Source organism: Ptychodera flava, chromosome 8 (genome assembly GCF_041260155.1).
Source record: "Ptychodera flava strain L36383 chromosome 8, AS_Pfla_20210202, whole genome shotgun sequence".
Lineage (NCBI taxonomy): Eukaryota > Metazoa > Hemichordata > Enteropneusta > Ptychoderidae > Ptychodera > Ptychodera flava.
Window position 1 is genome coordinate 11087229 of NC_091935.1, and position 12858 is coordinate 11100086.

The 12858-nt window shown below is 38.3% G+C and overlaps 1 protein-coding gene across 1 annotated transcript; it reads left to right on the forward strand.

Moving 5' to 3' along the window:
- Window positions 1-9253: 9253 nt before the first annotated feature.
- On the forward strand, window positions 9254-12501 carry LOC139138470 (uncharacterized). Its single transcript, XM_070706856.1, has 5 exons — window positions 9254-9362; window positions 10093-10194; window positions 10414-10473; window positions 11603-11668; window positions 11942-12501. Exons 1-5 carry the CDS (start codon window positions 9339-9341, stop codon window positions 12011-12013), a joined length of 324 nt encoding a protein of 107 aa, XP_070562957.1. The 5' UTR covers window positions 9254-9338; the 3' UTR covers window positions 12014-12501.
- The last annotated feature ends 357 nt before the right edge of the window (window positions 12502-12858 follow it).

Below are 12858 nucleotides of genomic sequence, written 5' to 3' on the forward strand. Positions count from 1 at the left end.
ATTCGTAAGACAATAGTTGTAAATATAGACACAAAACAGCACAGAACAGACAGTAAATAGACGGTACACAAACAAAGTCATATTCATGAAAGAAAGATATATGGACCTCTGGCCAGAAGACCAAGAAGTGATGTCAGGTGTTTCGAAAATAGTAAGCGCATCCTGCCCCACATGTGGCACCCGCCATATATCAATCTATAAGTCAGATAGGTAGTGGTCACTAACTAAGGCCCAATGTCACCGATGCCATCAGTGATCATTTGTCGATCAGAGATATTGTATTTAGACCAGCTTAAATGTTAAAAACCCAAGCTGCAAAGAATGCTGCCGCAATACCAAGTTCAATTGGATCCCTTGTCAGTTTTCTATTATAAACAGCAGGCTCAGTGGTCGATTCCATTGGAGAACAGCTATGCATATTTTTGACAGGTTTAACATTAGTCATAGTAAATAAAATTATGCATTGATATGTGCCACTACAGCCCCTCCATCACGTTTTGCAAAAGAATATTGCAAAGTTTCTTTCTAAAAATAAAGACGACTTTGTTTTCTCTATCGAATTGGAATGGTTTAAACTACGGCGGGTGAATCATCACATCCTTCGGGTAAATCCAGATGTGAGCTCAAAGAGCATAACCGATACCATAACATTTTAGCTTTCGTCAAGGAATGTCAAAAGACTAACTTCTTAAGCGACTAGAATTCATAGCTGTATTCCAGGATACTGAGGATGACCAAGAGGCTCATCATCTCCAAGAATATTGGGTCCTTCGATTTATTTGCGACACAGGTAACCGGTTATTATTTCAGTCGAACGGAAATATTTATGTGAAGATGTGATTTTTATTCTGAGTATATTATATACAATGACATGAAACATGTCGTACACTCGATCATTGTTACCGATTTTCAGTAACCGAAACCGCAGGGAACAAGGCAGAAAGTACCCATCATGTGGTTATTCACAAGTCAGGCACAGCCAGGCGAGATGCTTTACATACGGTGTTCAAACTTAAAGAGTGGAGTAGTTTTAATTCCAGATACCTTCGATCTCGTTTTTGACCTCATATTATCGGGTCACGAAAATAATCGAGTAGCGCAAAATGTTGCAAAAATATAATCAAACGCATGGTTTTAAAAATTGAGGGACAGATACTTCTCGTTTTGAGTAATTATAACTTTATTAAATATTATCGTGATCTCTACAACATAATAAGCGGAGAACAAATATGACTTTTCATGGAATTCAGAACAAGAATATGAGAAAATTCAGAGTGGTGCGACCGATGCAGATGATAATGTCTCAGTGGAAGATAATTTACTTCATTTCGTATGCCGTATAATACGAAATATGCCATTCGACTGACTCATCCCTTCATCACAGTCCAGGAGTTCCCTATCCATTGGCGTTAGGTAGTCATATCGAATAGGAAATTACGCTTGCACCATGAGTCTCCCAATTAATTGCCAGTGAAAATGATACAGCCAATAACAAATTAACGAACATTCAGATAGGGTATGGAAAGATTAAGGATGACATCCTCGCAAGAGATAAAGTTGGGTACAACCATGGTAAGAGTTTTTGTACGAACAAGTACAGCACCTTAGAACAATCCCATCCAATGAATCGGTCACGATTATCAATGAAAATCTTAATGTACCACGTCTTAGCATGAGAGGCATATTAGTACTCTTCACTAAAGATCAGAATCAGTCAGAACTGAAAAGCGAACTTTTCTATAATTCATCCATTGAATCTGTATTTATAATGATTGAGGGTATCGCAAATAAAATATACGCACAGAAGATGATACCGAGACATTTTTGGTATGAAACACGTCGGTATTTTGCAGAAGATAAGGATTGGTGCGAAATTGATATGGATGAAGTCGATTATTTGAAGAATGAATTCTGTCTATTTATTGATCTGCGTAGCTTTAAAGATATTGAATTTCATGGAAATGGATTAAGGGTAATTAATACAAAAGATGGTGTACAACTTGAAATTCGAAAAAAGATACATCAGTTAAGGGTGGTGCCGCCGACGCCAATGATGACAAAATATTTGCTCAGGTTTATGTTATCAGCGATGCAATGGTCTCTGTTGAGAACAGTAGACTAAAGTCTGTACTATTTTAGTTAGTCAGCCACCCAGTCGGCCTAGTTTCTGCCAGCCATTTGCATGTGACTGGATCATATAACTGTACATGTTTGATATCATTGGGCGCCATCATTATTTTACTACGCCTTTCACTTTTTATCTCACCGGCTCTCCGTACAAATTGAAGGAAATGTGCCTTCTCTGCTTCTTGTTTATTTACAAACAGATTCTTATAATCTTCAAAGTTAAGGTGTTCATTACACAAACATCTTTCACTCCCTTATTTTTTTCGTCATAGAAGTTGGAGTTCGAAAGAGCATACACTTTCGAGCGTATTGCCACAAATCGAGAATAGGTTCACCATTCAACTCATCTTTAAATTTACCTATCACCTTTACATTAATCTTTGGGAAATCGGTGACTGCCATCCCACTAGTATCATATATAGACTTTTCCCCATTCTGTTTTACATCTTCTCAAATAGAACTATATCATTGAAAGTTGTGTCAGGGGAGGGGAGAGGCACACTGTAAATGAAACTATCGGTATCTATGTAGGCTAACCTAATACCTACTGGGAATTTCTTTCGAAAGTAATTGTAATGCGTGTCATACATAAGCAGCTTAGAAAGTTCGAGTACTGTCGCGCCAATGTAAACTGGCTTTACATACCGATATTCCTCCTGTTTTAGTTCCAGTAGAGCACTGTCACAGGAATCACCATCCTCTTCCCTAGTCAAGATAGTTATATGTTTCATCTTTGGATTATACTTCAGGATTTTATCATGACTGCGCGCGACAAATTTAAAAGTCTCTGTACTTCCTAACATCTTCTATTGTCTTGCCGAACATTGAGTTATTCATCAGTTCATAGCAATTCTATTCAAAGTCTGTCTTTCCCTTTGTCCTCATTTTAGTGTTAAAGTCGATATATTCAGCGAGACATGGTGCTCCTTTGAAGGCAACATTCGATGAATCTTCTTCAGTTTCATTCCCATTCCTAGATAGAATTCAAGTAACCTGTGATGTCAGACACATAACACTACCGATTAGTCTAAAACCCTGGCGCGGAAACTCATAGTGATGCCGCGCAAGAGGTGGGTCATTATGTTCTCCACGTTGCTTTTCTGGGTATTCTGGGTATAATTCTAGAAAACAGGGAACTTCCTTGTGATAGCTGGGAAGCCTATTGCGCCAGCGTCTGCGATAGCTCCCCCTTTTTCTACTCACGTTCATCTGAGGCATCATTTACCTTAATGTCCCACTACCCTAATTATAGCCTATACATCACGCAAGCGAAAGTAAAACTATTTACTTCGATCACATGCCTTCACAATCCATCATGTGTTTGTTTGAACTGGTAATTTGTATACTGGTATTTCGCCGCATGCGAAATTCAGACGGCAGACAACTGCATGTTTATTGCAGGCTTTTGCTTGCGCCTTGAAAGTGAAAGACCTAAACTACACATAACAAGTTTGTGGTTTGAGATATGTGTACACAAGTTGCCATTTGTAATAGCCGTTGGAACTTAATAGCATTTCGAATTATTTTAGTCTTTTGCAATGAAAGACTTGAAATCTTACAGTGAAAGGTTAGAATACTAGATCCATCTAGATCATCTGGATCATCAAATTTATACTATTTTGGCACCTGTCACGCCAGTTAATATAAGGAGTGTCTCCAACTTGGAGACACATCGCGCAACGGGAAAACGTAAAGCTGATACAGCAATTTAAAGTAAAATTACAACAGTAAGCGATGAAAATGTCTGTATTGGTCTGCATTGTCTGCATTTTCTACATAGTAGCGGATTGACCATGTACAAGTGTTTTAAGGATCAAATAAATCATTACATTTGTCCAAATACCATTGCCCGGTAAAACGCAAGCGTGGAATTGATAGTCCTGTATACGGGACGGGTGTAACTATCCTGATAACACCGTTGCGTTGCTATATTGTTGTGTTGTACAAGATACCAAAGAGGTACGCTGGACAGGATTTTCTTATCATCAATTACAGGGAGTTCGTCATCAAATGCATTTCCATGGTTAGATCTTCAATGTCACTCGCGGACAGGTAGATCAATAAGCTGACAGACAGATCACCGACACGAGGGCAAACAGACTGAAGAACAGATAGATTGGAAAACTGAGGGATGAGCTACAAAATATATTCATGGTCAGTAATCAGTCCTTGAAAAACGCCACAGATTATTTTGCCCTGGGTACCTGAATCATCGAGTGATTGACACGTTTTCGAATGGATCACAATTTTAAGGTATAATGCACCTAGGGAACAGATACCCAGACTCTGAAAGTTTTAGAGTAATGATCCATTGTTTGTGAGGGATTATTTTGAAGCTCTGGAAGTAATCATAGTGTTTATTTTTGCAAAAATATCGACAGTTTTGCTCGTAACACATGAACTGAATGGCGACCAGTTTGAATTTCAAATACCGGTACATTTTGGGTAGTTTTCATTTCCGTGGTACAATATTTACACAGTGAACCACGACTTTTGTTCTTAATTTCGAATGGAAATGGTTTCAAATCTCAAACATAAATACGTCTTTCACTTTCGACGCCCATAGCACCTAAAGGATATGCATGCTAGTTTTCCACACAGTTAGTTACCACCAAACAGGCACCCACAAATAGTTAATCACACATGCAGTCGTCACTTAGACCAAAGTCTACGCTGGAACATAGCCAAAGTTATTGTAGAACAACTTCCCCTCTGGTCTTATGCTATGATGACCGCCAGGTAACATAACATGGCGAAGAATGAACGTTTTAATGTCTTCCAATTGAATTCCCTCATATTTTTGTAGAGATAAAATTCAGTTACTTCAGTGGCACGAATGAATGTATATTGCATCTACGTACTTAAAGCCCCAGTATTTGTAACTTTTAACAATTTTTTTCATATTTTTGATTAAAATGACATCCTCAGTATGTGAAAGTAGACCATAATTAATACTGAATCGCATGGTTTGCATGCCCAGCCCGCCTCACGATTAACAGTAAAAGGAGTGAAAAATGACTTCTTGTCCGGACCAGAAGTCAGCTTTGTTGACACACGAAACGAAACGTAATCACACCACCGCGCATGCTCAACCACATCTACGCAAGTTTTACTGTGGCGTCCGTAGAAACCATACGCTCTTCGAAAAGGTCTGGTCCATCGGAACTGGAGACTCAGCTAAAAACGCGCGAAAGTTGGGTGAAATACCGGAAAGATATAAATATGTAAGTGTTTACAGATTGTTCCGACTATAATGAGCCGTGCAAACAAACGTCTTGAACAGCTAAACTAACGACGGAGGCAGTCGATTGTAAGCTTCATGCAAGGCACTGCACATTGTGACCGATGGTACGGAGATCAAGTTTGCTGAATGAATTGAGAGAGAAAAACATATATGAATAAAAATTCAACACTTCACCATTGTAATCATTGAACTAGTCGTTTCTTCCATTATGGAGTATGAAAATTTCGTTGAAAATAAATGACGGGACTGATTCTGCTCAGTCTACTCAAACGAAGTTTTGTGTACGGCCAGGCTACGCTGCAGGCAACACAGCCTATCAACTTCGCATATTGTTGCCGTAATTGAAAACGCTCAGAAAGGAAAAATTATATCTTGAATGCAGTACAAAAGTCTTATTTATTAAACTTACAAGTATTTCAAAATAATATCGAACGTAACGGGTATCTAATCCTCACAAGGACTACAGCAGTACAACAAGTATCGGCTAGCTGCGATGCGATCGGAAGTTCGAACACAAGAGAGATCCCGGCCTCACTGCAAAGTCGTCCCCTGCGCACCCGGCCCAACAGCAAACTAACCTCTTGGATTGATTCTGTTGTTTATATTTTTGTATAAAATTCATGATACATATCTGACTTTCACAACTGTACAATTTGCTCAGGCTGTAGTCTACAGACGATCGGAGGGAGCTAAGGCAGGCCCCAAATTTGCATGGACAATGCCCGGGAGAATTATAGACGCAGCTCGATGAGAAAGTCATTCACATAAACCTAAATGAAGTGATCAATACAAAACTTTTAAACATCACTGGTTCTGAAAATTTATGATCAACGTTTCTGGCCTACGGAATTTACACTGCGACGTTGTTTTTCGTGTGTTTGGCCAGCTACTAGACCTGTAAGGCTGTACTACAGCTACATGGAGGTAATAGACTGTACAAGTGCAGCGGGGCCGGGCCGAGATTGGTGTGGGGCCTGCAGCAAGCTAAAATTGACAGCGTCCATTGCAGAATGCCCGCGTGTTATCCTTTCTCGTTTGGGAGGAAATTTACCGCTGTATTCAGAATGCCTTTTTACCGGTATAAAAGCTCAGTAACTGATGCATCAAGAGCCAAGAGTGTGTAAATTTCTTGGCAGTAGCTCCATTGTTTTTTTCTAAATTTTCGCTGAGATACAGTAGTGCGTATACTGGTCCCGATAGTTCTGACTCAGGCGTTCACAGCTGTTTAGGGAGCCGTCATTATTTACGATCTGGGGGTCGGAGAAAGTACATTAGAAACTCCGAAATTTTGAGTCGCACCCCAGCCAACCATGATGACTTTGAGTAACCCCCTCTCTAACAGAAAGGTTGGCTTACCTGAGCCCATGTAATAATATGTAGATATAAAAGCTCACCTAATAAAGCATTCTCCGACCATATAGTATTGTTAAATTTGGATGCTTGGGTAGTATGTCATTATGGTATGGTTAAATGTCCAAATGGTTGTTGAACTCAAGTCAAATAAAAAATATACATTTCTATGATAATATAAAGGATGAATTCACAACAGTTCAGTTTTGTCCTAGATCCTGTGCACTTATAGTGATATCTGTCGAGAACATTTCTCCATGACCCACCCTCTCCTTCCAACCCTGGTAACGACTGCAGAAAACTACTATGTGACATCATCATCACCACTGTTGATCCTCATCTTTAACGCGCTGGTGCCATTGCGTACATGAACAACGATATCATTCTCACCGTGACTATCTTCTCTTTCATAATAAGTATTGCTAGTAGTAGCACCTAATTGTAGGTTTTTGCCTTGCTTCATCTAGTTGATATTTATTTGTACTGTTAGAGTATTTATTTTCTTTTTATTTAATATGTATCAGAGTAAAATATATATAATCAACTAATTATTATGTCATTGAGGACAGAGTAAGACAAAGAAAAATCATTTTTAGCACCCCCTTATAACTTTCAATTTTTGAATGACCCCCAGGTCGTAAATACTGACGGTTCCCTTACTTGCTGCCAAAGGCTATCGCGTTCACTGCATTCGACAGCCTACCATACATTGCCAAACTATGTTGCTTCGATTTCGCAATCACCTTGCCGCTAAAGCGACAATCAGCTGAAATTTATTACTTCAAGTTACTCAATTTTGATAGCTATTTGCCTACAGAAGTGAGCCAAGTGTATATAGTGTCGTCTTGATTTTACATCGGTACCCGGAGTTCTAAGTGACCAACTGCAGGGTGCGCGTCGGTTCACTGCCGACTGCAGTTTGAATAATCCGTATATAACGCACACGGTACCAGAATAGAATGTTAGCCTCCTCTGCCAAAGTTCTGTATCCTCTGAAACACAGTAGCAGTACGTATTTGAACGGAGAAGAACAAAATAAAACCATTCGCAGGTCATTCGGCCGGCGACCATGGGCGATTAACCGGGTAGTGTGGCGTGGCATGGCAAGGCCCCAGGAATGTTGCAGGCTCGATGATGTCATCAGTATCGGCGTTCTCGATCACGTGCACAGCCTACAAATTGTCAACAAACCCGCGCGGCAATCCAACTCGATCGGGCAATATTTAGCGTTTGTATGTCACTACAGGAGCAAAAATTTGGCTTATTTCTTTACTGAACAACATTTCACGATGGATGAAAGAGAATAATATGTAATTTCGAACATAAAAAAAGGTTAAAAGTTACAAATACTGGGGCTTTAACGGACGAACACTGAGTGCTTGATTACTTATAATATTGATTGATTATAATATAGGCACCCATGGAGCGTTCAATAAACTGCAACTATATGATCGAAAAGAGGTTTGAGATTTTCTAAGAGAATCTGCTAATTTGATCTGGGATTGCGTGATCCGGTGTTAATGGTGTCAGAACTGACCCCGACTCCGTCTGGAGTTCTAGGCTTTTGTTTGGACAAATTTCAGACCAACGTTACAGCTAGTTTTCAGATTGTTGGAAGTTTTGTTGTGAACGGGATCTTTCAGTAAAGACTATGTTTTATCTCCTGTTTAATTTTCTGTGATTTCACGTGTTAACGGTAAACTGTTTATTTAAGAAGCCAATTTGAAATGTGCTCTATTTTGTAGCAGCTTGCTAAAGTTATCGTACTTTGTCTGGTGAAAGTTTTGTTCCCTTCTGCAGTCTCTCTTGCTTGGTGGCTTGTTGTATCGGTTAGGTGAAAGACTGCATCTCTCCCCTCCCTCTCTGCCTACCCCCTCTCTCTGTCTCTCTCTCTGTCTCTCGCTCTCTCTCCCTGAATGGATGATAGATATAATGTTGTCTCTTATTTCGCAACGCACACTGCATCATATATTTTCATAATATTATCCAGACGACAATTTGCTTTCATTTTATGAAAACAATAGATTTGGATTTCTGCCAGAGGAATGCATGTTTGAGGTGGTTGTCACATGGCACTGTGAAATATGTTACAGTTGAGTTCAATAGAAATCCTGACAATATATCTTCAAGAAAGAATGCTGACGGATACACCTTCTAATCATGTGAATGTAATAAAAGATTTGGATTTCTGCCAGAGGAATGCACGTTTGAGGTGGTGTCACATGGCACGTGAAATATCTTACGGTTGAATTCAATGGAAATCCTGCCAATATGTCTTCAAGAAAGAATGCCGACGGATAAAACTTCTGATCACGTGAATGTAATTCTCCGTGTGCTGATTGGATCTTACAATGTGTTCTTGGGGTCAACATTACCCAAAGAAATATAGATAATTTATCTTTTATACTGATGATATTCGCTAACCATAAATGGCGATTGTGAACGAATACTGCATCCAATGAAACTCTCTACATATGTGGTGGTCACGCCCCGAAATCTCTTGAAAGCTGGCGTCATTGTATATTTAGCAGCATGCACAAGCGGTCATTCTTATCACTCGACGACGCCCAGCTGCGAATCACTCAAGAACTAATTTGAAGACTCAACGGCATACAGAATGGCCAGGGAAATCGAATCTTTGGTATGTGTACTTATTTTTCATTTTTGGGAAAGCTCTTATATTTTGAACACCTGACTGTTTAAAATTTTCTTATAGCTAGAGACGATTTGCAACATATTTCAATCAAGACAGAAGCGTTTTTATGCTTACTAAGAAAATAATCATTCGGTTATTTTACACCACGTCTGAGTCTCAACCTTACTGCCGCTTTCTGAGTAACACGGGAACAAGGAAATCTATAATAGCCCCGTCATCACGAAAAACAGGTGACAGGTAATTGTCGTTGTCAACTACTGATAGAGTGTGGAGGATGCGGTTAAAACAACACTTCAAGGAAAATTCAGCACTTGGATTCAAACCTTCGTACATACGTAGGCATATAATTCAAAAGACTTTTGGAAAACGAAAATATTAACATCTTCGCCTTAGTCCAAAGGCGATTCAATTTTCACCTGTTCTTATGTTTCGTTCTCTTCTGCTCCTTTCCATGCAAAAATTATAACACAGAACACCGTTCATGTTGCTCAGCTCAGGGAACTTAGTCGCATGAAGTTTTAAGACTGTTGAATTTTTAAACCCTACTATGTTCAACCCATTCCAATTACAGTAATTCGAACGAGGCATGCCGGCCAGGTTTTAAAATTCAAATTATCTTTTACATTTTACTGATTCAATACTAAGCTCAAATCTTTTTATCGATTGACTCCGTTGTCCGCTTTATAATCATGTACTATGCTTTATCACTCTGCAGAGCAAACTTAAAGATTTGCTGGAGGACAACGAACGAGACGCGCTACTGATGATATGGGGTAAATGGCTTGACACTGGTAAAGATGCTGTCAAAACTATGGATGTAAGCTCTGAATACCGTCGATTACTTTTGCCAGCACTTATCAAACATCAGCGAAGGCGATAAAACTCTCTGAATGACATAACTATATCATATTATCTAACTTGCTCACGTTTGTCTCTCCTATACGCTGTAAATTACCAATAAGTATCGAGATAGGTATCAAGTGCCTAATTAGTTGCAGTGTCTCATTCCGTGTGACTTCATCTTTTCATCTTACAGGAGCTTGCCAAACAATTCAAAGCCATTAACTTCTGGCACGCAGAAATATTGGATGTGAGAGTAAGTTTGTTTAGTTTATCTTAAATTGTTACAAACTGGGCGTAAACCCTCGCACATATTATGTATTTATAATTATTATTATTATTATTATTATTATTATTATTTTATTATTATTATTATTATTGTTGTTGTTGTTGTTGTTGTTGTTGTTGTTGTTGTTGTTGTTGTTGTTGTTATAGATGTGCGTTATTGACTTTGGCATGAACAGAGCCACTTGTTCCCATTAATTCACCCTAACGCCAGTCTTTGTGGTCGGCAGTAACATAGTTTCATCTTTTTTAAAGGAAAATAGAATACATTTATATCTACATGTCCACCTTTTACATTAATTGGTTGATTGCCTGAAACGCTTGCAGTTTGTCAACTTTGATATGTATCTTCTTCGCGGAATTGAGCCTTGTATTTATTTTTAAAAACTGTTTCTACAGGTACATTTACATTTGGGATCCAAAATTTGTGAATACTTCATTTTCCAACTAAATTAGAAATCGTACAGAATATTTGTGTTCTTCATTACACTCTGTGAAATTAATATTTGATGTTAACATTTCCATTACTTTCCCTATATGTCTTTTGATAATATATTTTATCTTATTCCAGAATCTTATAGCAATTAAACATTAAAAAATCTATGCTCTAGAGTATAACGCTTGACAAACTCAACAGAGCATAATAGTGTCTTTTGTATTCCAATAACACCGTAGGTATAACAGGAAGCAATCATTTCTTTCTTTTTTAATATGTATGCATTTTTCCAAGTAAGATTAATTTCTGATAAATAAAAACGACGATATTTCCTAGACTAAGTGAGCGAGAGGTGACGACTCATATGATCCGCGCTGTGATTCACTTTAAGCAAAGAATTCAAAACGTTAACATAAATACAGGCCAATATATAATGTTGGCACAGTAAGCCACAGAAGTGTCGCTTGAGTAAAATTTGGTATTTCTATCCGTATACAAATATGATCATGGTAACGCAGTCCATGTCTCAGCTTTGATTAAAAAAAACCTTTTTATCAAGTTTCCACTTGTGTTTATGTTTCTTTCACATTATCCTAGCTTTTCTGTTTTTCGACTCATTTTGTGATCGATAACCTCAATTAAAGAACTGTTCTTTCTCTTCTAGGATATCGCTACCGAGTATAAAATCGATCAGGTTCCAACGTTCATATTCTTCAAGGGGAATAAAGAGGTAAATACAGACAGCGACATTTGACAAGTTTTTTTGCTTTATATAGCAGTCGTCGTATGAAAGTGAAATACCTATATTCTCACCTCACTGTCAACAGTCTCAAAAAGGGACTCCACCGCAGGATGAAAAATATCACGCTCCTGAATCTTTTGATCGCAGGTGAAATATCATGTGAAAGGAATCTGCTCGTTGTGAAACTTGATTTCCTGCTTGTTAAAATAACACATACCAACAGAGCCTGTAATTAGTCTTTTTCTACAAACCTTTACACAGGTTGGGCAGCGGGAGTGTTTGTATAATTCTGGAACGAAGACAACACTGTATCGGCGACTACAAAGAATGTAGAAGTTGTGTCTGGAGGTCTCTCCCGACAGAACTGCCTAGTACGTCTGTCGTCCTGATCGTGGAAATTTTTTTTCGATCACCATATCTTAACTGATTATCCTAACACTAAGATAAACAAATATTATTTTAACAATTTGGAAATAGAATAGTTAAAAATTTTTCTCTCCATTTATCAATGATTTGAATGCTTGTTTTATACTGAATTTAGATAGTTTTGAGAAATTAGGATTTTGAGAGATCATCTTCTTCGTAAGTATCCGAAAAATTTCGACAGACTTTGTCTAATTGATATACTCAGTTGAAGTTTGCAACATGTGTGAAAAAACGAAAGGCTAAGAAAATCGTGAACTAATCAATGATTTTATTGTAAGGCGGATAATCATACCTATCTTGTCTAGTTTCTACAAAAATTCAGTAAATACACAGATGATAACTAGAAACATGCCTTAATCACATAATTAAATCTTCGTTAATACACATACACAGAATTTATCCTGTATATGTTGTTTGCTACTAATGATTGATTGAAAGAACCATTATGTGGCACGCGGTGTAATATTTATCTTTTTTGAGTGTTTGACTTGACTGTACGGTATGTGTTTGAAAGGTTTTGCGACTGCATGTACAGAATGCTGGCTGACACTTTCTGGTTTACTTGCCTGGTGTCTTGTGTCTGCCTATATTTCGTCATGTTCTGATGTTCGACCTAATGAAGTCAAAGTTTTCGAAAAATGATTCAACGACGATAAGTGTTGCATTGGACATATACAGTACGTGGGTCAGTGTTTTTCGCGGGGTAATGCTCATGGCCAGGTACAAAACGTGAAAAAAGGGGGGCTTCCTAT

Bases quoted from the DNA above. Each gene is read 5' to 3' on its own strand.
- LOC139138470 (XM_070706856.1), top strand. From the start codon at position 9,339: ATGGCCAGGGAAATCGAATCTTTG. The intron at 9,363-10,092 runs GTATGTGTACTT...ATCACTCTGCAG, and splicing joins CCAGGGAAATCGAATCTTTG to AGCAAACTTAAAGATTTGCT. The intron at 10,195-10,413 runs GTAAGCTCTGAA...TTCATCTTACAG, and splicing joins ATGCTGTCAAAACTATGGAT to GAGCTTGCCAAACAATTCAA.